Genomic DNA, 25,469 nt, shown 5'->3' with positions numbered 1-25,469 from the left:
GATTGGGGTTCAAGTGCATCCATGATAAAAAATTTCGTGCTTTCTGGAATGAACACCTCGGGCTTGGGTAAATGGGCTAGGATGATGTATATGCTGTGGTTGTAGGTGGATGGCAGTGTATGGATTAGGTTGAGGTGTGGAGGTAATGGGTTAGTGTTAACCTAAGGCCTTTTTGGTGGAGCTATAATCTCTTCGTCAATAGATCCTGAATCTTATGATGGAGGTGGATGCAACGGTTTGTATCATGACCATGCTGTTGATGATATGCACAGTATTTAGCAGGGTCATGTCTTGGTGGAAGAGGATTTGGAAGGGGTCGGGGTTCTAGGAGCACTAGGTGCCCTTTTCCTAGCAGCATCTTCAAGGCTTGAGAAAGATTCATGTAAAGAGGATGGAAATTTCAGGCTTAGGGCCAATTTGAAGTGGTTGGCTTTAGGTTATTACTAGCAAAAGAGTTTTTGATGGGAGTGGTGACAGTGTTTACTTCTGAGCATTTCGCAGTTGTGCCACCACTGGTTTTAGCATTGGAACTGCGAACAACATTCTTCCTCATAGGCCCATCACCCTTCACAAGGATCCCTTGTTTGAAGGCATCCTTGATTTGAACCCAGATTTCATGGAGGTCCTTAAAGTTGAATATCATTTTTTGCAATATCCTAGCTTGTCAAGCCATATCTTGCTGGAGCGAATCAACTGATTGCTGAAAAGTAGATTAGTAAATCCTCTAGATTTGTTGGAGGTTGAGGCATGAAAAGGGTAGATGGTTGTGCAATGAATGGAGGTGATCTAACTGGTAAATGCTGGCACAATGGAACTGGTGAGCCCTGTCTACCATCTTGCCACCGGCGAAAGCAAAAAAACACTGGTTGTCTCGGAACTAGGTCCCCGACCTTACAAAGTCTGTCAGCACGAGTCCAGAGTAGCCGGGGAATATCGGAGCCTTCTAATGCTATGGTTCCAAGACTACCTAGCAAAAGAGAAAACAAACAGCACCTCAGCCCAGTTTCACTAGAACAGATATGATCACAGTTGAATGAATGTACTCCCCGCTGAATTCTGCCCCACAAACTAATAACAACTGTACCACTGATATGAAGCACCCCTGCACAGTTTCACTATAAAGCACATACCAAGTAAAAAGATCCAAAACACCCCTATGAGGGTGTAGGGTTACTCTGTCCTAGGGTTTTACTACTTCAAGCAAGTAGTATCAAAAAATCCTGCATACGGGTGAGCATCCTGTCCTAAGTTGGAACAGTCACTTTGGCTTTACTATATGTAGCTAGGTCGATTGCTCAAAAGGGTACCTCTGCAAGATTACCTAATATACGTCTCACACATAACACCGATAAGTGAAAGGAGAATCAAATGGTACAGCGATAATCCAGATCTGAGGGTTGTGTTTCCAACGTGGCAGAGCCCATGACTTGTCAGCCTTCTGGCAAGCTTTTTGGGCAAGCCTGGGCAAACCGTGTGACGCCCCGAATCTACACTATTGGTTACAGTCAAGGGAGAGTCACTAATGAGTCCTATGGTCAATAACCAAGTAAGTTCCCAGTTCGCCGGAATAGTCAAATTAGCCTCCCTTCTAAGTCCGGCCTTCTTAGGCAACGCACTACCCTTTTGACCGATCTTAAAAGGCATTGACACAAGGTCTCATAAGCAACGATAAGGTTCAAACATATACGAGGAATACAAATACATAATAACCACGAATATCCTTAATTCAAAAGCTTGTTCCGTTACATCACATCCCAAGAAAATTCAAATCTTCACATGAGTCTTACAAAACAACAAAAGGAAATTTCTAACTTTACTAAGATAGCCAAAAGTCTTCGAAGGTTTCAGGCTCTTCGTCTCCAGCTATAAGTTCCTCTTCGTCACTTGGCATGATACGACGTGAGCTTTGAATGCCTAGCAAACACACACACACCCCGTTCTCTTTTCCAAGTCCAATGCACAATCTCAAATATAACAACAAGTAGTAAAACATGATTGTGGACGTCCCCCGAACGCCCCGGGAGGGTTAGTCCCGTTCTGTTCATTTGGGGTTACCACAGTTCGGACTCGACTTGTGTCACGGTTCTTAATCTGAACCAAAGAGTCCAAATCTGGCAAATCATTTTGAGAAACAGATTTTTGAAAAAGTAGTGCCAAACATGGACTGCTTTGCCAGATACAGAGTCGCCACCTAAATATTTTAAAATGGGGGAATTTAGGAAACCCTGACTCGGTGCCGAAGGCCACATGTCCGTCATCACCGGAGTTGTCTCGGCTCGGGAGCTTGGGTACGATCGGGGAAGGTCAGCTATGAGCACCCCCTTTCGCCCGGTCCGAAGACCGGCCTCTACTAACCGTGATATCCGTTTTTGAAAACTTTATGTATTCTTATTCCGGTTATTAGCCTAGAATTACTATGTTATGCGCGCAGCAAACAAGTATAGACTAGATTGCCTAATTTGGAAATAAACATTGCATATCCGTTCGGTTTGAAAATGCTTTGGAATTTGCTACTCGCAAGTAGGCTAAAACACGGATTTTAATGAGTTTTTCCAACTCAAACAATCCAACCTTCACCCACAGGCATTCAAAACAGTTTAACACATAAGCATCTAGCCACATGTTAAGCATGCTGTCATGGCAATATTCACACTCATGCGATATGCTAAAGCGGAAATACTTACATAGTACTCCATGCCAAAACAAAGAACTTGTTAGCAAACATGCATGATCCAAGTCCATGTTAAGTGCCTAATGCATCGCATACAAAATGTTGCTAGAATAGGCTCGGCTATCCTAAACATGTCATGTAAAAATGCACAATTATCACATATTCAGTTTAGAATTTGAAGTACAAATGCAGTTAGCATGATGTACCGAGCCTATTGCATGTAGTACGAATGCATGAATGCACACATGCATAGCATAAGGTATGCTAAATTAAGCGTGCCCTAATACTAACCATTAAAGCGGGTAAGTAAAAGGGAAGAAAGAAGTGAGGTTGGAAGACATACACACCACCCACACACACTTATTACAGGTTTGCCCTCGCTCGGAGGGACCGGATAAATATTACAAATTAATTAACTACGCAAGCTAATTACTATTACAAATTAACTAATTTAATTAACAAATTAAATAAATTAATTAAAACAGGAAAATGCCTCGGGAAGCGCGCCACCATGCGCAAGTTGCCTCTGTTTTCCTTCTTTCACTCCTCTGGAGGCTGTCAAAACCTCAGGGTTGCATCCCTAGGCACTGGGGAGTACCACCGGCTGAGTGGAATCACCACCGGCACTGGTATATCTCCATCGGCACAAAATTGAATCTGTCGGCAGAGAAAAGGTTGCCGGCCGGCACCTTACACTGCCGGTCGGCAAAGAAAGTCTGCTGGACCTGCAACTCACAGCAAAAGAGGGCAAAACAAGGCATGGCAGCACAATTCAAGGCATGTATGCATCAACCATATCCCTTATCATTGCAATGACTCAAAGGGGCATGTGCCTCGATTCTCGGACCACCAATCACGCATTTCCATGCATGATGGCCCAAAGAACCAAGTATGCAGCTTTGATTTCAAATGTATGCAAACCAATCAAACAAAACTCCCAATCCCTATCACCCAAGTCGAGGGACAAGGAATGCATGCAAGATGCAACGCAACCTAGGCATACAAGCTAAGGATGCAACATGGCATGGCAAGGCACTTATGCAAGCATACAAGCATACATATGGCAATGCAAATGGATGGCAAGATGGACTTATACAGGAATTAGGCAACTCTAATAAGGCCTAAAACAGTGGCTAAAGTGCTAAAGAGTGAGGACTAAATGGCATACACACACACATGCACATAAGGACCAACACTTAAGCACAAATCAAACAACATTCAAGCACACTTGAAAGAGGGAATCATGGACAATTAGCATGCAACATAAGCATTGAAATCATGCCAAAACATGGTGCCAAACCAAGCAATAAATCAAGCCAAGCATGCAACAAATGGCCCAAATGCTCAAGGCAAGTCAATTGGACTACACTAAGCAAGACCAAACATGGCATGAACTCATTGACCAAAAACAAAGTTTTGGGACATTAATGTAAGGCCCGAAGGACCACTTAGATGGCATCTAAATGGCTCAAAACAAAGGCATGCACAAATGGTCAAAACAAGGAGCATGCAACACATGCTTCCAAAGCATTAAAGATGCATGCAAGGCAATCAAACAAGCATGGAAATGGGACTGAAATGGCATATAGGATGGTCCCAAATCACCAAAACAATGCAAAGATGGCATGCTACACATGCACATACTCAAGGCTAACAAGCCCAAATACAAAGGAGCTATATCAAGCATGCCAAAATCAACCCAAACAACCTAGGACAGACCTAGAACATGGCAAGATAAGCACATAATCTTCACAAGACTAAGCCTAAAACATGCTCCAACAAAGGCTAACAACCTAAGACAGGTTAAGGCATAAACAAGGCATTACATGGCAACTATGCTAAGCATGCATGGAGTTCCAAAACCAACTTGAAATCATGTTATATTATGGATATATAAGCATGAAAAAACAAACCAAACATGCTCAACACACACTCAAGCATAGGCTTCCTTAAGAGGTCAAAATATGTCCTTTTCAAGGACCACAAGGAGAGGGGGTGGCCCTCTCCTTCTTGGGACTTCAAAGCATCATCTTCACCACTGAAATCCCTCAAGATTTCAGTGGTGAAGAGACCTCAACACCGAAATCCCGGAGCTAACACAAAATGGCTCAAAATGAGGCCTTTTGAGGCCTAAGGGTGGTCAACAACCCTCAAACAACAAAACACTCTTAATAAACAATAAAGAGGGCCTAAAAACAGAACTTTTTTATGTTATACAATAATCACAAAAACAGCTCTAAGATAGGTATAAAATCAATGCAAAAATGGAGGAAAAAGGGACTAGAATCTCACCCTTGAAGACCCCTTTACAAATGGTGCTCCAATGGCCTCCTTTGGCTCCAAACCAGTCAAGAAACTCAAGAACAAGCCTTTAGAACCCTAGTTTCAAGAGGAAGGTGAAACACTAGGTGTTTGTGTGCAATAGTAACACACAAAGCACCTAGTGAACAAAAGAGAGGGAAAGAGAGATAGAGTGTGTATCTAATTCTAACCCTAGAACTCAAACCCTAACAATGGCTGTTCTTGCTCTCAAAATATCTCTCTCTCTAACCTAAGTCCTCTCTTCTTTGCCTTAGAGAGAGCTTCTCTCTATATTGTCTTGTAAAGCTTACAAGACAAGCTTTGCAAGAGGGAGATCCCTCCATACACGTGTATGGAGGGGAGCAAAAGCAAGACAGCTGTCTAAAAATATCTGCAAAAGCAGATGAACAGCAATCGGCGGGCCAAAAATGCTATCTTGGCTAAAAAGAGTGCCGACCGGCACAAAAAAGTGCTGACCGACAACAAATAGTGCCGGCCGGCAAACTACATTGCCGGTGGCAACAAAAACCAGCCGGTGGCATCTAGCCACTGCCGGTGATGGGTGGGGATGGTCTACAAGCCCCACCTTGCCTCTCAAAGGCAAGATGCAAGTGTTTGGTGCAAAACCAGACACTAAACGGTCGAGTTCGGAGATCCTGAGGCAAGGCACGCGAGCCGAGACTTCCGGGAACTCCAAACGAACACAAACATGGATAATCACCGAGTGTTCAAATGGTGACGTCCAAGTCTTGAGGACGGTCAAAAATGGGGTGTCTACAGTTGCCCCTCTTTGATAGAACTCGAAAGTCATAACAATGACGGGAGTGAATGTCAAAACCCAAAGACGACCCATTTTTGACAAGGCCGAAGACTCAGACAAACATACAAGACAAATAAGATATGTGCCCGGAGGCAGGGGCAAAATGCAAGACAATGCACGAAGCCGAGCATAACTTATGATCATGCAAAGAAAGCTGTAACGAAGCAAACATGCGACAGCTTTAAGCTAGCATACCAAACTACACTACAATGCAAAAAGAATGTAAGAGAATTATGGAATTCTCAATACGTCTCACTCGGGAGATACAATACCTGTGCGGCTCGTCTGGTTGCACCAGCTTCAAATGAATCGTACATACAATATCGTGCCTGCAAAGAAAACAAACTTAACAGGTACAATATTGTTAGCAACATGCACAATAGCATACTCGAAATGCGTGACAGCGCAAAGCAAGTGGGGGGCATAACAATGCTGTGAAAATACAAACATGTAAGTGGAGCATGCGGTCTACGCAGGCAACGAAATTGATCATAAGCATGCGATCTACGCAGATAATGAAGTTTAACAAACATGCGGTCTACGCAATCAAAGCATGCGGTCTACGCAGGTAATGAAATTGATAATGCGGTCTACGCAATCAAGACATGCGGTCTACGCAGGTAATGAGATTTGAATAAGCATGCGGTCTACGCAGTCAAAACATGCGGTCTACGCAGGTAATGAAATTAACAAACATGCGGTCTACGCAATCAAAACATGCGGTCTACGCAGGTAATGAAATTAACAAACATGCGATCTACGCAATCAAAAACATGCGGTCTACGCAGGTATTGAAATCAAACATGCGGTCTACGCAATCAAAACATGCGGTCTACGCAGGTAATGGAATTAAACATGCGGTCTACGCAATCAAAACATGCGGTCTACGCAGGTAATGGAATTAAACATGCGGTCTACGCAATCAAAACATGCGGTCTACGCAGGTAATGAAATTAAACATGCGGTCTACGCAATCAAAACATGCGGTCTACGCAAGTAAAGAATTGAGATGCGGTCTACGCAATCAAAACATGAACATGCGGTCTACGCAAGTAAAGAATTGACATGCGGTCTACGCAAGTAAAGAATTGACATGCGGTCTACGCAAATAAAGAATTAACATGCGGTCTACGCAAGTAAAGAATGAACATGCGATCTACGCAAGTAAAGAATTGACATGCGGTCTACGCAAGTAAAGAATTAACATGCGGTCTACGCAAGTAAAGAATTGACATGCGGTCTATGCAAATAAAGAATTAACATGCGGTCTACGCAAGGAATAAAATGATCACGCGGCCTACACAAGCAATGAATTAATATGCGGTCAACGCAAGTAAAGAATTGACATGCGGTCTACGCAAGTAAAGAGATGATTACAAACATGCGGTCTACGCAGGTAATGTAATTAACATGCATGACAATGCAAAATGCAATGAGATGCGCAAAACAGCGCAACATAATGCAATGCACAAAACAGTGCGACGATTTGAAATGCACAAAACAGTGCGACGATTTGAAATGCACAAAACAGTGCGACGATTTGAAATGCACAAAACAGTGCGACGGTTTGAAATGCACAAAACAGTGTGATGGTTTGAGATGCACAAAACAGTGCGACAATTTGAAACGCACAAAACAGTGCGATGGTTAGAAATGCACAAAACAGTGCGATGGTTTGAAATGCACAAAACAGTGCGACGATTGGAACTGCACAAAACAGTGCGATGCGCAGAACAGCGCGAACAATTTTGCAATGCACAAAACAGTGCGATTGACATGCGATACACATGGGGCAACTTTTGAATTTAAAAGGATACAAAAAGGATACACCTTGCACGAATTCGAGTGCCACGCACTGGAGACACGGCCCGCGGTCAGAACGGAGGCCGGTTGAGCGTCGGAGATGCACTTTCTTGCACTTTCTTGAGCTATGAAGACCCAAAACAACTCAAATGGCCTAAACAAGGCTGTGGGAACCCCACCGGCCGAAAGGGGACGCCACCGGCTGGCCACCGGCATAAAAATAATTATATCGGCACAAAAAAGTGCCGGCCGGCACAAAACATTGCCGACCGGCAAACAGTTGCTGATGCGGGGCAGTTTTGACTTTTCACCCTAGGCATTATAAAATAGGGTTTCTAAACCCTATTTTCTCATTCCTTGACCGCCGAAAACTCTTGCCCTCTCTCTCTAGAGCATTTCTTTCTCATTTTTCGCCCGTTTCTTCGCGTTCTACGCTCGTTTCGTCGTCGGATTCGCGATTTCCTTCGCGTTTCGGACATTTTCCACCGATCACATTTTCGTTTCGGCGCCTCGTTTGGCGTTCTCGCCTTTTCGAGGTTTGTTCCCCTCACTTTCCTCTTCATTTCCGTGCCTTTTCACATTCCGGCCTTCCCGGCCATTTCCGACCCTCTCGGGAGTTGACTTTCCGGTTGACTCTTCGTATTCCGACCCGGTTTTCCTTTTCCGGGCCATTTTCACATCATTCTCTACATGGCGGACGACATTCCGCGTGGCGGGACTCCCTCGGATCACGAGATGGATCCCGGGGTCGAGCTCTTACCACTGAGCGAGCGTCCGTTCGACCCGGCGACCTACCGGCCGGCGATCCATGTTTTGCCCCCAGACGGCCTGCGTCAGTTCCGGAGCTTTGAGAGGCATGTGGCGCCTGAGCTACTGCTGCGTGAGCCTACCTCCCACCTTTCATTTGGCACTTCCGAGGTAACTCTCTGTCTTCTGTTTTACTTTCCGCAATGTAGGATACAAAAACTGTCATAGTTAGTTGTACTCTTTAACTGCTTGAATTTGATATACCGTAGACCGTAGTTGACTGTAAACATACATACAACTGATATCTGTTTGAGACTGACACATGCACACACACTGCACTAGCCCTGAATCACTCAAACACACTGCACTCACTGTTTTTCACTGCATACACACTGGCACCCAGTATTTGTCTGAATCTGTCAAACCTGCATGCATGCTATATCTGTTCTGAAACACCCAAACACGCTGACACATCACACGTATTTCACTGTAAGCACACCGGCACCCGGTATTTGCCTGAAATTGACAAACTTGCATACATGCTATATCTGTCCTTTCAAAACTGCATTTTGAATGTTGTCTTGCAATTGTTATTTTCTGTTCGCAGGAGGGTTCCCATACCATTCGCGGGTATGGGAATACTGGTGCACGGGAGTGGTATGATGAGCTCCCTGATGCGGTCCAACGCATCGTGGACCGGGCGGGCTTTGGCACCTTCTGCCGAGGGTTCTCTAGGTTGTCCACATGCAGACCTCTTCTTGCTGCTTTGGCGGAGAGGTGGTGGGACACCACCGATTCTTTCCACTTCTCTGCTGCAGGGGATATGACGATGACCCCTTATGATTTCTCGATGCTCACAGGCATCGGGGTAGGGGGGATCCGATCCCTTTCGACACAGACATGGATGAGTGGACCGCCGCTCAGGTCCATCTACTGGGGGAGGCGCCACCCCTAGCTCGTCCAGGTTTTGTGAGGTATTCCTGGTTCGAGGTCCAGTTTCGAGTCCAGCCCGTGTTGGAGGAGGAGGCGCAGATGACCCCGGAGGACGAGGAGAGGTATGCTCGCGGCTTCCTCATGTTCCTGTTCGGGACTACCATTTTCGCCGACCGGGCGAACACCGTGCCTCTCTGTCTTCTCAGCGCACTGGTGGACGTCCGGGACATCTTGCACTATGACTGGGGTGGCGCTGCTCTGGCCACTCTCTATGGGTACATGAGCTCGGCTTCTCGCGGCAGCGGCCAGCTACTCGGAGGCTACTGGCGGGCTTGAGAGGCATACTTCTTCTCCGCTTTTCATTTCTGTTCGATATTCTCTGTACTCTGTACACTGCACACACTGTAGTCTGCTCTATACTTTCCGTATACTGTACACACGGCACACACATACATTCTGCTTTACACTGACTGTACACTGTTCACACTGTATACTGCACACAATACACTGCACAACACACGGCTCTGCCCTTTCTGCTTTATTCTGTCGGTCATACTGACATCTGTTTTGCAGTTGTGGGTTTACGCCTACTTCCCTAGGCTTGCACCCGTACCAGTCGCGGAGCCTCCTCCGGCTGTCCCGTTCTCGAGTCGCTTCGACGGGAGATGCACCCGGCGACCACGGGAGACATTCGGCTTCTTCCGTCGATATTTTTACACCATCACCCCGGCCGAGGTATGTTTTATTTTCAGTTTATTTAGCTTCGCTTTCCCACTGCAAATTTCAATAACAGTAGATAACAAACTGTCTGTCACTTTCAGATCACTTGGCGGCCATGGGCTTCCTTGCCGTCGGCGATGCGGGGTCGGTTCCCTGGTGCTGAGGAGACCTCGCATTTCCGGATCTTGCTAGAGGGCCCGGTCTGTCGGGCTTGGTACCTGGGGGAGCGTTTTCTACGCCAGACCCGCGGGTTACCTGAGCAGATAGTCCCGGCTCACCCTCCTGCAGAGATGAGGGAGACCGAGGGGCTGACCACTGAGCAGCTGGATGATTACTCCATCGGCTGGGAGGAGGCCGGCTTCTGAGGCACCGGCGACTATCAGGAGTACGTGCGGACGTACCTGATGCGCCCCCTGAGCGGCCGTCGAGCAGAGGGGGCCAGGCCTGTGGCATCGGCGGCTGGGGCCGGAGCGGGAGCAGGGGCTGGATCTTCGAGGAGGGCTCGGGTCCGTGGTAGGGGTGGAGCGCAGGGAGGACGGGGAGTTGGCTGGCCTGCCCTGCCCGCTGTACTGACTTTCCAGGGGCAGGGTGGGTCGACCTATCAGATCCCCTTCGCCCCTCCACCGGCTGGTCACGAGTTCATTGACGTCCCCGACTTACCTCCGGTATGTTCTACTGCATTTTGTACAGTTATTTCATTTCAGTTTACTTGATATTCCACAGAATATTGATGCGTCTGATACTTTTGCAGGCTTCTTCGGGGTACACCCGTCAGTCGTTGGCGATGAATGCCTCGATGATGGGGATGCTCTAGCGGACTTTTGACCTCCTAGCCGTCTACAGCATACCGGTATGTTCTTCTGACATTGGCCTCAAACCATTCATACACTGCTTTACATAATCTGATTCATGGCACCACACCTGATACACTGATCTCACAGCATCTGACACACTGCATACACTGTATTCTGCACCGTACTCTGTACTGATAAACTGCTCACGGTATTCCTACACTGTACTCATATACTGCATTCTGCACTGATAAACTGCTCATGGCATTCATACACTGTACTCATATACTGCATTCTGCACTGATAAACTGTCTACAGTATACTGATGCATTTCACTTTTGTGTACCTTTTCAGCCTCCTTTCCAGATTCCCATGGCAGGAGGTGCTCCAGCTGGGCCTTCTGTCCCTGCCCGGGGGAGAGATGAGGAGGGCCGGATGTTTCCCCGTACCAGGGGAGGGCGTACTCACGTTGGGAGTAGCTCGCGAGCTCCAGTCCCGGATGGTGATGACGACGAGGAGTCAGAGGCGGGGGCCGAGGCGGAGTCAGAGTCATCAGAGGAGGAGACCGGAGACGGTTCTAGCTCGGGCTCTGACGACGATGCTGATGATGCTCCTGGACCCTCGTCCAGGAAGAGGACTAGGACGGACTGACGGCCCCTCGGAGTGCTTGACACAGATGCAGATTTTTGCTATCTTTTCTTTCTTTCTTGTACTTTTCTTTTGTTGGTAGTTAGATTACCTTGTACTGCCGCAGGCAGATTTTTGTTTCCAAAACTTGTACATTTGAAAAGATAATGAAATGAAATGGACTTTTTATCTGAAAAAGTGTTTACATTTACACATCTCATGCATTGCATCGCATCTCATCATGTTGCACCTCAATGTAAATGAAATTGATTGGTTGTCTAAAAATTGAACACTCGCACTGTAATAATCAGATAACTAAAACAGCCAGCAGCAAAATAACCCAAGCAGCAAACTGCCTGATTCTTGGACACACAGCCCTTACTCTATTAGGGATTAATCTGCATATAGTCCATAACACAGCATTCGGTTCATTCTGCGCGCAGCAAATTCTAAACAAAACAGCCCAATCTGACAAGACGGACCTCAAAGATGGAACCGGTTGGAGTCAAAACACATTCAAATGTAGAGAATGGCACAGCATTCTGAGCATAGATGATTTTTGAAATTGAATGAGGGTTTTTCAAACCGGGATATCGAGCCTACAACTGAACACAGCGGGGAAGACCCAAATATAAAGGTACACGACCTAGCACGACGAGACACGCTCGGAAAAGACCAAAAACAAGGGTTGAGGTAAACAAAACCAAAGACACGACATACAGACACGTTAGCGAAGATGGGGGACCTCGGACCACGAGGAGCCAGTTCAATCTGGGTATTATTTCCCACCCTGTCTGATTTGTGATTCTCACATCACTCAACTCTCAAGCTCGGATTTTCTCTCAAAACCTTATTCCTCACTTTTCTCTCAACTTACACCTCTCTATTCTTCATTCTCTCATTTTTCATCCCTCCCCGGGGTGATTGATGGATAAATAGAAAGGTGTGGGTTCATGCTCAACACCGTTAGCTCACGACTACTTCTTCTGGCGGGCAGAGTGCTCTTCTGGCAAGTACGTCGGTGACGGGGGAAAGACAGAATGCCTGGCTCAACTGCGCCCCTAGTTCATCATTTTAACCATTCTTTGTTTTTGCTTTCTACTAAAACAATTTTGATCAAAATGAGAGTTGGATTAACGTACTTGTTCGATTTTTGATTTGAAAAGCATGCAAGTCAGGCTGCAAGTACTGAAAATTTTCCTTTTTTGGGTCCAAGACAATGGTCCAGTTTTGGAAAATGGAATAGTTTTCGAGAAAATAGTCAATCTCAGTAAAAATTTTCAAAAACTATTTTTCAAACAGCTGATGCTCGACAAGCATGGAGCTTACACTTCGAGATGCGCAACCTCGGATCGGAGGCAATAGAAAATTGCCCCTGGTTTGAAGGGAGTGGGAGGCAACAGAAAGTTGCCCCTAGTTTGAATGGCGGCTCACGGCGGCTCGTGGCAACGGAAAGTTGCCCCTTGTTTGGGATGATGCCGCAGCAATCTGTAAACAGTCTTCATTGGCGGTGGTCAAGCTCTCAGACACAGAGATGACGAAGACGGTCACAACACATATATGGACACAGTCACCTTGGAAGGTGTTGGCAACCAGACCTTGGAATGAAATCGAAACCATTGCATGGACTGAGACGCTATGAAAGCGTTGGGGGCTGGACTTCATGATGAAGTTGCCTACGTATCCCAAACATGGGAATCAAGCCTTACGTAGTTCCGGCTAAGGTACTCTCGGGTATTTTAACCTTCACTTTGTTTGGCTCTCATTTTTGCCAAGGCGCCCAATGCGGGTTTTCGACCTTGCGAGCTTCTTTTCATTTTCTATTTTCTCTTTTTTTTTTTGCATTTTTCTTTTTCTTTTCTTTTGCATTTTTTGTATTTTTGCTTTTTTTGCTATTTTTTTGTTTTTCTTGTATTTTTCTCTTGCTCTAACTTTTGTCTGGGTCGCCCTTCTGGGTTTTCGGCCCAGCGAGCCTCTCAAAGGGTAAAAGTGTAGCAAGTCCATGCCAAATGGTTTTTTGAAATTGAAGCCTCTCTGTGTCTAGGAGAACGGCTGTTGCACTGATTTGCGGAAGTATCCATCCCGGTTACTCCACGAGCTTCTTCTGGCGAGATCTAGTCCTTCCGATTCGGCTTTGGTGCCTCTTGTTCGAGGACTGTTTCGAAACTGGCCATACAGACCTTTCATGGCATTTGTCCGTTGAACTTTCTGAACGTTCTGAACGGGTTCAAAGTCGGAAAACAAACGGGTTGAATCTTGAGGCTGAGAGCGATCCTAGGCTGCGCAATCTCAAGAGCGATTCCACACAGGTCTTCGCAGGGCCGCGTAAAACATTTGTTTTTGAAAGTTTTTAAGAAAACGACAAATCGCTCGCGCCGAAGATAGTGTGGAACCAATCTGGATCAAGCCAGGATCCTTCTCAGTACTCACGCCGACAAGCATGATTTCATTCATTAAAAGGCTTAGCACGCTTCTCTTTCTCTCAAAATGATCAAAATTTGCAAAAGCCGAGGAATTCCTTCCTCTTCGTTTTTATCACCGCGGTGTTCAAAAGGTTTGTTTTTTTTGAAAAACTTAGGTTAATACAATGAGTTTGGCACGCAGGGGAGCAGGCAAGATGTACTGTCAGCCCGATCAAATTCTCTGGCACTTATGCTGAAAGCAAGCATGAAGTTTGAGATAGCAACAGCTGTTTCAATCGACTTTGTTGGTGCAACTGGCTCCTTGGCAGAAACAGACTCAAAACAAAAACAGATAATAACAAAATGGCGTTCGGGACAACGACCCCAGAATCACCTGGTATTATATACAACTGGGACTGACTCGATACAACAAGACAGACCCTTAAGCAAAAAAAAAAAGACTGACTCAAGACAAAGAGACAGACTCAAAACAAAAGACTGACTCGATATCCAAGCCAGGATTTACAAAACTTGGTTTCACCGATGCTCAAAAATGCGTGCCAGACGCTTCAAAAATACACCAAATGTTGCCCGCAGGCGGTTCACTTTACATACTCGCAGTATCTGAGCCCTCGAAATCCAACAACTGAGTGGTGGCGGGCTTGCCTAAGGTGGGTGGTAGGATAACCTTGTTATCAATTAAATCCTGCACTTCATGACGAAGGCGGGAACATCCATCGGTACTGTGACCGGACTGTTGATAGTACGCGCAGTACAAGGTAGCATCATGAGTGGCGGGGAGATTCTTCGGGAGTGGCCGGGGCTCCAAAGGCTTAAGATGCCCATTCTTCGCCAATATTAGCAATGCCCTAGACAAAGGCATGTGGAGGTCGTGAAAGACCCTGCGCCCTCGGGGCAGGTACTTTGCAGTTTGAGGATTCTTGCCAGATGCGCTGGCAAAAGGATCGGCTGGCGCTGCCTTGGCCTTTTGAACCTTTCCCAGTGCAGGGTTGGGAACTACAGGAACTGTCAGGGCATGACGGGGCCCATCCCGGTTTTCTGTCTGGCTTGAACTGCCTTTGATCGGAGCGGGGAAAGCATCATCCACAGCTTTGATCACGATTGCGGATGTTTGTTGCTTGTTCATCCCTCTGACTTTCAGAGCCTCGACTGCCCACAGCAGTTGTTCAATAGGGTCGGCGTCTACCTTTGCCTTGTCCGTTCCCCTGGCCTCAGCCTGATCAAGGGTCTGGGTTGGTGCTGGCATGTCGTGGCTATAGCCGGAAGCCACCTCTGGCTGGCTGAGCTCTATCACAATCCGCCCCAGTAGCGGGGGCTCCTGTGGTACAAAATTCCTGGCATACGGCGCCGCTGGCGGTGAAGCCGACATTCCATAGGCGAGGTCTGCCACAGACCTTTGGAGGTCACCTATCATTCCCATCAATTCAAAGGTGGTGGGCTCACGAGCCTGGTATAACTGGGGAGCCCAAACCGGGTGCACAACGGGCAACCTGGGCGGGTATGACATACTGATGCTGGCCTCACTCTGCGGAGCGGTCCCCTGCTCTAATGCAGCCGCCATGGCCACAATTTCTTCTGAATTTTGTGCCGCCATAAATCCTGCCTCAACAAAGGGGAGACACTGGCTATTCTGTATCAACTCTGCAACTTTCTGAACTGAAAGGGAAAACAGACAGCATTTCAGCCCAAACTGATCAAACACGGGTGTAGCCAGACAACTGTACCCTACTGCTGATCACTGTTCCCAGAAATTACTGTTCCCGAAAACTGAACCGATACCCGCGGATAACTGATTCTCACAACTGATACTGATACTGGTGTCCCCAGGTTTGATATTCAAACTTGCAAACTGACATGTGCGTTTCCTGTAGAAACACATTCTAGAAGCACATAGCAAGTAAAGAGAGCTCAATCACCCCTATGTTGGGGTAGGGTTTCCCTGTCCTATTTTGTCAGGAGCTAGGGTTTCACTACGCACACAGCGGTTTCAAACAACTTAGCATCGGGTAAGCAACCTGTCCTAACTTGGAATGGTCACTATGGATCCGAATATGCACTAGGTCGAATGGTCAAAAAGGGTGCCCCGGTAAACCGGGGTTTGTGTTACCATGCTGTCAGAGCCCATAGCCGGTCAGCCTTATGGACATGCCTTGACAAGACAAGCCTCCGGCAAACCGTTCAGGAATGGCAGATAGCAAACGCCGTGTTCCTAGGCGCACCAATGCACATGCAATGCAAAGAAACACATAAATGAAATCAAAACGGGATATCACGAGTTCGAGTCAAGCTCTCTAAAAATCCCCAGCGGAGTCGCCAGAAACTGTGGACGTCCCCCGAACGCCCCGGGAGGGTTAGTCCCGTTCTGTTCATTTGGGGTTACCACAGTTCGGACTCGACTTGTGTCATGGTTCTTAATCTGAACCAAAGAGTCCAAATCTGGCAAATCGTTTTGAGAAACAGATTTTTGAAAAAGTAGTGCCAAACATGGACTGCTTTGCCAGATACAGAGTCGCCACCTAAATATTTTAAAATGGGGGAATTTAGGAAACCCTGACTCGGTGCCGAAGGCCACATGTCCGTCATCACCGGAGTTGTCTCGGCTCGGGAGCTTGGGTACGATCGGGGAAGGTCAGCTATGAGCACCCCCTTTCGCCCGGTCCGAAGATCGGCCTCTACTAACCGTGATATCCGTTTTTGAAAACTTTATGTATTCTTATTCCGGTTATTAGCCTAGAATTACTATGTTATGCACGCAGCAAACAAGTATAGACTAGATTGCCTAATTTGGAAATAAACATTGCATATCCGTTCGGTTTGAAAATGCTTTGGAATTTGCTACTCGCAAGTAGGCTAAAACACGGATTATAATGAGTTTTTCCAACTCAAACAATCCAACCTTCACCCACAGGCATTCAAAACAGTTTAACACATAAGCATCTAGCCACATGTTAAGCATGCTGTCATGGCAATATTCACACTCATGCGATATGTTAAAGCGGAAATACTTACATAGTACTCCATGCCAAAACAAAGAACTTGTTAGCAAACATGCATGATCCAAGTCCATGTTAAGTGCCTAATGCATCGCATACAAAATGTTGCTAGAATAGGCTCGGCTATCCTAAACATGTCATGTAAAAATGCACAATTATCACATATTCAGTTTAGAATTTGAAGTACAAATGCAGTTAGCATGATGTACTGAGCCTAATGCATGTAGTACGAATGCATGAATGCACACATGCATTGCATAAGGTATGCTAAATTAAGCGTGCCCTAATACTAACCATTAAAGCGGGTAAGTAAAAGGGAAGAAAGAAGTGAGGTTGGAAGACATACACACCACCCACACACACTTATTACAGGTTTGCCCTCGCTCGGAGGGACCGAATAAATATTACAAATTAATTAACTACGCAAGCTAATTAATATTACAAATTAACTAATTTAATTAACAAATTAAATAAATTAATTAAAACAGGAAAATGCCTCGGGAAGCGCGTCACCATGCGCAAGTTGCCTCTGTTTTCCTTCTTTCACTCCTCTAGAGGCTGTCAAAACCTCAGGGTTGCATCCCTAGGCACTGGGGAGTACCACCGGCTGAGTGGAATCACCACCGGCACTGGTATATGTCCATCGGCACAAAATTGAATCTGTCGGCAGAGAAAAGGTTGCCGGCCGGCACCTTACACTGCCGGTCGGCAAAAAAAGTCTGCTGGACCTGCAACTCACAGCAACAGAGGGCAAAACAAGGCATGGCAGCACAATTCAAGGCATGTATGCATCAACGATATCCCTTATCATTGCAATGACTCAAAGGGGCATGTGCCTCGATTCTCGGACCACCAATCACGCATTTCCATGCATGATGGCCCAAAGAACCAAGTATGCAACTTTGATTTCAAATGTATGCAAACCAATCAAACAAAACTCCCAATCCCTATCACCCAAGTCGAGGGACAAGGAATGCATGCCAGATGCAACGCAACCTAGGCATACAAGCTAAGGATGCAATATGGCATGGCAAGGCACTTATGCAAGCATACAAGCATACATATGGCAATGCAAATGGATGGCAAGATGGACTTATACATGAATTAGGCAACTCTAATAAGGCCTAAAACAGTGGCCAAAGTGCTAAAGAGTGAGGACTAAATCGCATACGCACACACATGCACATAAGGACCAACACTTAAGCACAAATGAAACAACATTCAAGCACACTTGAAAGAGGGAATCATGGACAATTAGCATGCAACATAAGCATTGAAATCATGCCAAAACATGGTGCCAAACCAAGCAATAAATCAAGCCAAGCATGCAACAAATGGCCCAAATGCTCAAGGCAAGTCAATGGAGCATTGGACTACACTAAGCAAGACCAAACATGGCATGAACTCATTGACCAAAAACAAAGTTTTGGGACATTAATGTAAGGCCCGAAGGACCACTTAGATGGCATCTAAATGGCTCAAAACAAAGGCATGCACAAATGGTAAAAACAAGGAGCATGCAACACATGCTTCCAAAGCATTAAAGAGGCATGCAAGGCAATCAAACAAGCATGGAAATGGGACTGAAATGGCATATAGGATGGTCCCAAATCACCAAAACAATGCAAAGATGGCATGCTACACATGCACATACTCAAGGCTAACAAGCCCAAATACAAAGGAGCTATATCAAGCATGCCAAAATCAACCCAAACAACCTAGGACAGACCTAGAACATGGCAAGATAAGCACATAATCTTCACAAGACTAAGCCTAAAACATGCTCCAACAATGGCTAACAACCTAAGACAGGTTAAGGCATAAACAAGGCATTACATGGCAACTATGCTAAGCATGCATGGAGTTCCAAAACCAACTTGAAATCATGTTATATTATGGATATATAAGCATGAAAAAACAAACCAAACATGCTCAACACACACTCAAGCATAGGCTTCCTTAAGAGGCCAAAATATGTCCTTTTCAAGGACCACAAGGAGAGGGGGTGGCCCTCTCCTTCTTGGGACTTCAAAGCATCATCTTCACCACTAAAATCCCTCAAGATTTCAGTGGTGAAGAGACCTCAACACCGAAATCCCGGAGCTAACACAAAATGGCTCAAAATGAGGCCTTTTGAGGCCTAAGGGTGGTCAACAACCCTCAAACAACAAAACACTCTTAATAAACAATAAAGAGGGCCTAAAAACAGAACTTTTTTATGTTATACAATAATCAGAAAAACAGCTCTAAGATAGGTATAAAATCAATGCAAAAATGGAGGAAAAAGGGACTAGAATCTCACCCTTGAAGACCCCTTTACAAATGGTGCTCCAATGGCCTCCTTTGGCTCCAAACCAGTCAAGAAACTCAAGAACAAGCCTTTAGAACCCTAGTTTCAAGAGGAAGGTGAAACACTAGGTGTTTGTGTGCAATAGTAAGACACAAAGCACCTAGTGAACAAAAGAGAGGAAAAGAGAGATAGAGTGTGTATCTAATTCTAACCCTAGAACTCAAACCCTAACAATGGCTGTTCTTGCTCTCAAAATATCTCTCTCTCTAACCTAAGTCCTCTCTTCTTTGCCTTAGAGAGAGCTTCTCTCTATATTGTCTTGTAAAGCTTACAAGACAAGCTTTGCAAGAGGGAGATCCCGCCATACACGTGTATGGAGGGGAGCAAAAGCAAGACAGCTGTCTAAAAATATCTGCAAAAGCAGATGAACAGCAATCGGCCGGCCAAAAATGCTATCTTGGCCAAAAATAGTGCCGACCGGCACAAAAAAGTGCTGACCGGCAACAAATAGTGCCGGCCGGCAAACTACATTGCCGGTGGCAGCAAAAACCAGCCGGTTGCATCTAGCCACTGCCGGTGATGGGTGGGGATGGTCTACAAGCCCCACCTTGCCTCTCAAAGGCAAGATGCAAGTGTTTGGTGCAAAACCAGACACTAAACGGTCGAGTTCGGAGATCCTGAGGCAAGGCACGCGAGCCGAGACTTCCGGGAACTCCAAACGAACACAAACATGGATAATCACCGAGTGTTCAAACGGTGACGTCCAAGTCTTGAGGACGGTCAAAAATGGGGTGTCTACAATGATACTCAAAATAGATAAACAAAGGGTTACAAGTTAGATGTTAGTAAACTAGAAATCCCCCAAAGAGATTTTGTCCTCCTAACCACAAGAATCGGACGCGGATTATTCGGTATGCCCCCTCTTTTGCTGCTATGTTGCAGAACTAACCTCGGATGCCTACCAACGGTTATATACTTCGTAGTGCCAACCGCAGGGCCCCAAAAGAGACGGTAACAATGGGCCTTGCCCAAATCCCTCCTCACACCAAACCACCTAGGGTCCGAATACAACCACTCCATTCAAGGGTTTCGAAAACCACTTGCGCAAGACTTTAACTTCCAAGTAGGGAACGCATCCCAACAATCCACACATCACACATTATCATCATTACTCAATTGATCGAAAACCCAATATCATCCCTATTAAGTTTCCCGTTAAGTTAAATGTTTTAAAACAAGGTTAGACCAACTTAACAAGATAATAATATCCACAAAAGCATGCATCATTGAGATGAAGAAGATAAAGAACATAACCATAACACATATAATATCATGCCAAGATATGATCATAAGCTAATAAGCATCATCATGAATACTAGAGCATAAAACATCCATGCACAACAGATTTTTCAGATTCAATATCACATAAGGATTAGGATGAAAAAGGCTATTCTAGAATTTTTACCGGACTCGGCCTCCCTATGGTTTGTGGAGAATTTAATGTAGTTTCTAGGACATATTTCGAAAATGGGATAGCTATTCTAGATTTTAAGTTATTTAGAAAACACTCCAGCACTATCTAGATTCGTCGACCGTTACGAAAATTTGATTTTCTTGCAAACCACTCACTGTTTTTCAATGAAACCAATTTTAGTTGAAATCTAAATCCTTAAGGTAGATTTTGACATAAAATAGAGGTGCAAAATAATTTTCTACATTTTTATAGAAATTTTGAAATTTGGCTGTGAAAATAGATTTTAAGGCACAATACCCAAAACAAGAAGATTTGTGAGAAAAAGGGATCCACTAAGGAAAAATTTCATCTCTTTTATGATGAAAACATGCTAACTAACATTTATCAATGACACATCTGAAAACAATATATAGAACCCTTAAGAACATGTATTTGAAAAAGGAAAATGGAAGAGAAGGTTGTATTGTGGCTTACTTGCTAAGCTTTGAACAAAATGGCTCTCTTCTCCTTTCCTTTTCCTCTCAAGACTTCCCTCTTGTTCTCCTTCCCCTCCTCTAGCCGAAAGTGTGTGTGTGGGTGTGATGCTTGTGTTTGCCAAGCTAGGGAGTGGTGATATTTATAGGCAAATTAGGTGTAAAATGACAGAAGCCCACTAGTTGGAATTGAATGGACAAGCTAGGATTTACTTGGAGTTCAATGAATTAGGAGTGCTTAGGGAGCTTAACCTTGGGAAGTTCAATGAATTAGGAGTGATTAGGGAGCTGAACCTTGGGAAGTTCAATGAATATATTTATATAGATCTCAATTAATTGATGGTACTTATAGTATAAGGTACATGTACTAATTTTGGGGAAATTTTGAATTTAAATAAAGAAGTGAGGGCTTGAAGTTAAATTCATGTATTGGAACCTTATGTAAATTAGGCTAAGAAACCTAATCCAGCTAGGATATTCTGGTTTTGATAAAAAAAAATGCTAACCGACAAGATTCGAAATAATTCAAGTAACTAAGGGCTTTAAGAAAATAATTTAAACAGTAGCGTTTTTAAAGAGAAACATTTTTTAGGGGCTTCATAACCTATCCCCCTTAAAACAATTTCGTCCCCTAAATTCAATTACATACTGCCTTCGAAAAGTTCGGGGTAGTTTGCCTTCACCCAATCTTGGCGTTCCTAAGCAGATTCCTCAATTCCCCGATGACGCCATAGCACTTTTACCAAGTGAACCGTTTTGCCTCTAAGGTTCTTCTCTCGGCTATCCTGTATTGCTACTGGTCCTTCTTTAAATGTAACATCTTTCTCAGGACTGATTCCTTCCCATTTGAGGACGTGTGATGAGTCGGCGATGTATTTTCTCAACATAGATACATGGAAGACGTCGTGTATCCCTGCTAATTGCGGAGGTAAAGCTAGTCTATATGCTACTTCGCCCACTCTTTCCAATACCTCGAAAGGCCTAATATATCGTGGTGACAGCTTTTCCTTTTTCCCGAAATGTACGACTCCACGCCTAGGTTGCACCTTTAGGAACACGTGGCTGCCTACTTCAAACATCAATGGCCTTCTTCTCTTATCTGCATAATTCTTTTGATGGTCTTGAACAGTCTTTAACCGTTGTCGGATCAATTTGACCTTCTCAGTAGTTTCTAGAACAAGTTCGGGTCCTATCAGATTTGCATCACCCACTTCCGCCCAACAAATTGGCGATCTACAAGGTCATCCATATAATGCTTCAAAGGGCGCCATACTGATGCTAGCTTGAAAGCTATTGTTATAGGTGAATTCAATTAGGGGTAGGTGTCGTTCCCAACTTCCTTGAAAATCCATTGCGCAAGCTCTCAACATGTCTTCGAGTGTCTGGAAGGTGCGTTCAGATTGTCCATTTGTTTGCGGGTGAAAAGCGGTGCTAAAATATAACTTAGTACCGAGAGCTTCTTGCAGACTCCCCCAAAATCAGGAGGTGAATTGTGGATCACGATCTAACACAATAGATACCGGCAATTCCATGTAGTCGAATGATCTCCCCAATGTAGAGCCTGCATATAGACTCTAAAGTGTTGGTTATCTTATAGGGTAAGAAATGTGCTGACTTGGTGAGGCGATCCATTATTACCCATATAGCATCGCGCCCTCTAGGTGTCTTAGGAAACCCTGTCACAAGGTCCATCGTCACGTACTCCCACTTCTGTTCGGCTATTGGTAGAGGTTGCAACATTCCCCCTAGTTTTTGATGTTCTGCCTTCACTTGTTGGCATGTTAGACATTTTGCTACAAATTTAGCCACCTCCTTCTTTATTCCATTCCATCAATACTGCCTCTTCAAATCTTGGTACATTTTAGTCCCTCCTGGATGTACTGCAAATGCAGAATGATGACATTCCTTAAGTACCTTTTCTCTAAGCAACTCGTCATTTGGTACAAACAACCTACCTTGGTATCTTAAACTCCCATCGGGGTGAATTACCCAATCGAGCATTGGTTCTCCTAATTTCAGACGTCCCTTGATATAGGCTACTTCTTGATCGCGCTTCTGGGCCTCCATGATCTCACTCATCAACTTAGGCATCACCTTCTGTGCACTAGGATATGCTTTTGTATCTTGAGATTCTACTTGGATCCTGAATTCACTGAGTGTCTTAACCATATCCCATTATTTGACGGAGATCTTAGCCATCATCCCCCTGCTCTTGCAACTGAGAGCATCTGCTACTACATTGGCTTTATCGGGATGATATGAGAGAGCGAACTGGAAATCCTCAAGATACTCCATCCATCGTCTCTATCTCAAGTTGAGGTCCTTCTGTGTAAATATATACTTCAAACTCTTGTGATCTGTGAAAATCCCAAATTGTTTCTCATATAGGTAATGTCGCCATTGCTTTAGGGCAAAAACTACGGCCGCTAACTCCAAGTCATGTGTTGGGTAGTTACGCTCCTGAGGTTTCAACTGCCTGGATCCATACGCGACTACTTTTCCATTTTGCATAAGCACGCACCCTAACCCTTCTTTAGACGCATCGCAATACACAGTATACTCCACTTCTCGTTCTGGGATGGTCAAAATTGGTGCACTAGTTAACCTCTTCTTTAGCTCTTGGAAGGATTTTTCGCAAGCTTCGTCCCACTCATACTTTACTCCTTTTTGCATCAAACGAGTCATTAGTTTAGCTAGTTTGGAGAAATCTTGGATGAACCTCCAGTAATAACCGGCCAATCCTAAAAAAGTGCGGATTTCTGACACGGTCTTCGGTTGTCTCCAATCTAATACTGCCTCCACATTGGTTGGATCCACCGCAATCCCATTCTCCGACACTACATGCCCTAAGAATTTCACTTCATTCAACCAGAACTCACATTTACTTGCCTTGGCATATAACCGATTATCCCTAAGAACTTGAAGGATAATCCTTAAATGTTGCTCATGCTCTTCTTCAGACCTTGAATGTACCAAGATGTCATCAATGAACACTACTACAAACTGGTCAAGATATGGTCTAAAAGTCTTATTCATTAGGCTCATGAATACTGCCGATGCATTGGTTAGTCCGAAGGGCACTACTACAAACTCATAGTGGCCATATCTAGTACGAAAGGCAGTTTTTGGTATATCCTCCTCCTTCACTCGTAGTTGATGGTAACCTGACCTGAGATCGATCTTTGAATAGAACCTTGAGCCTCTAAGTTGGTCAAAAAGGTCATCAATCCTTGGGAGTGGGTATCGATTTTTAATCGTGACTCGATTGAGTTGACGATAATCAATGCATAGCCTCAACGACCCATCCTTCTTTTTAGAAAACAACACGGGTGCTCCCCATGGCGAAGTACTTGGCCCAATGAATCCTCTCTCGAGCAATTCCTGTAGTTGTGTCTTCAATTCTCGTAGTTCTACTGGTGCCATATGATACGGGGCCATGGATATTGCGGTAGTTTTAGGTTGTAGCTCAATACTAAAGCCTACCTCTCGGGTTGGTGGCAATCCCGGTAATTTCGTAGGAAATACATCTGTATATTCGCATACTACGTGTGGAAGTTCTAATTTTTCTTGGCTCTCCTCATTTAAAATCAGACTTGCTATCCTACCCGCAAGTTGATCGCGCCACTGCGTCCTACATTTCGTTGAAGTCATGGAGTCTTGTCTATCCCCCTTAAACTGAAGACATGTTTCGTTGGATGGGTAAGTCATCTCCTTCTTTTGGTAACTATCGATAATTGCTAAGGTACGAGTAACGAATCTATTTTTAGGATGAGGTCGAAGTAGGGTATCTTCATGACTCGGGATTTGAAAATTAGTCGTACGAACATTTCCTAATAACATCTTCCCTAAGTTAGTCATTAATCATATCCATCCATTATTGTTTATGCCTGACATAGGGTGCTAATATGGTCTGGTTTCTAGTGTCCTTTGGTCCTTTTCCTCTTAAATAGTCATCCTTGACTTCTTTTCATAGAATTCCTTCCCCTTTCAACCTTGGAGTATGGTGTTGTATCCTTCCGGTTGCTCCTTTTGGTCCCTTATGAAGTTGTTTACTTCCCGCAAGCTCCAAATCCTCTTGGATTCTACCTCCTCTCATTCTTAAGTCAATGTTGTGCCAACTATTTCCACAAAGATGGCAAGACTCCCCTAGAATTTGATTCTTAATAAGGTTCAGGATTTTTGGTCACGGTTACTAGTCCATTCTTAAGGTTTCAATTTCCTGGTACCGCATTCCTATCGTTGCTTGTAAGCTCGAGTTATTACTTGTCTCGGAGTGTGGTTCACCATTTGTCGCTCTTTGAATGGGGTAAGGTGTAAGTCGAGTTCTAACTACATAGACAATTCCTTATGGATAATCAACTAATCTTAAGTTAGAGTTTAATTATCCCAAGGGGTTCACACAA

The 25,469-nt window shown here is 44.8% G+C and overlaps 1 protein-coding gene across 1 annotated transcript; it reads right to left on the bottom strand.

Moving 5' to 3' along the window:
* Positions 1-21,764: 21,764 nt before the first annotated feature.
* On the bottom strand, positions 21,765-22,758 carry LOC145807236 (uncharacterized). Its single transcript, XM_082905187.1, has 2 exons — positions 22,568-22,758; positions 21,765-22,299 (listed from the first exon to the last, which is right to left on the bottom strand). Exons 1-2 carry the CDS (start codon positions 22,756-22,758, stop codon positions 21,765-21,767), a joined length of 726 nt encoding a protein of 241 aa, XP_082761313.1.
* Between the last annotated feature and the right edge of the window lie 2,711 nt (positions 22,759-25,469).

This window comes from Camellia sinensis, chromosome 14 (genome assembly GCF_055761805.1).
Source record: "Camellia sinensis isolate YWXY chromosome 14, ASM5576180v1, whole genome shotgun sequence".
Taxonomy (NCBI): domain Eukaryota; kingdom Viridiplantae; phylum Streptophyta; class Magnoliopsida; order Ericales; family Theaceae; genus Camellia; species Camellia sinensis.
Note: the sequence above shows the minus strand (reverse complement) of the source record. Positions and strands in the feature narration are given on the sequence as shown.

Coding starts and splice junctions, on each gene's coding strand:
- LOC145807236 (XM_082905187.1), bottom strand. CDS start 22,758: ATGGACCTTGTGACAGGGTTTCCTAAGACACCTAGAGGGCGCGATGCT. Junction 22,300..22,567: donor GGTATCTATTGTGTTAGATC/GTGATCCACAAT, acceptor ATGACCTTGTAG/ATCGCCAATTTGTTGGGCGG.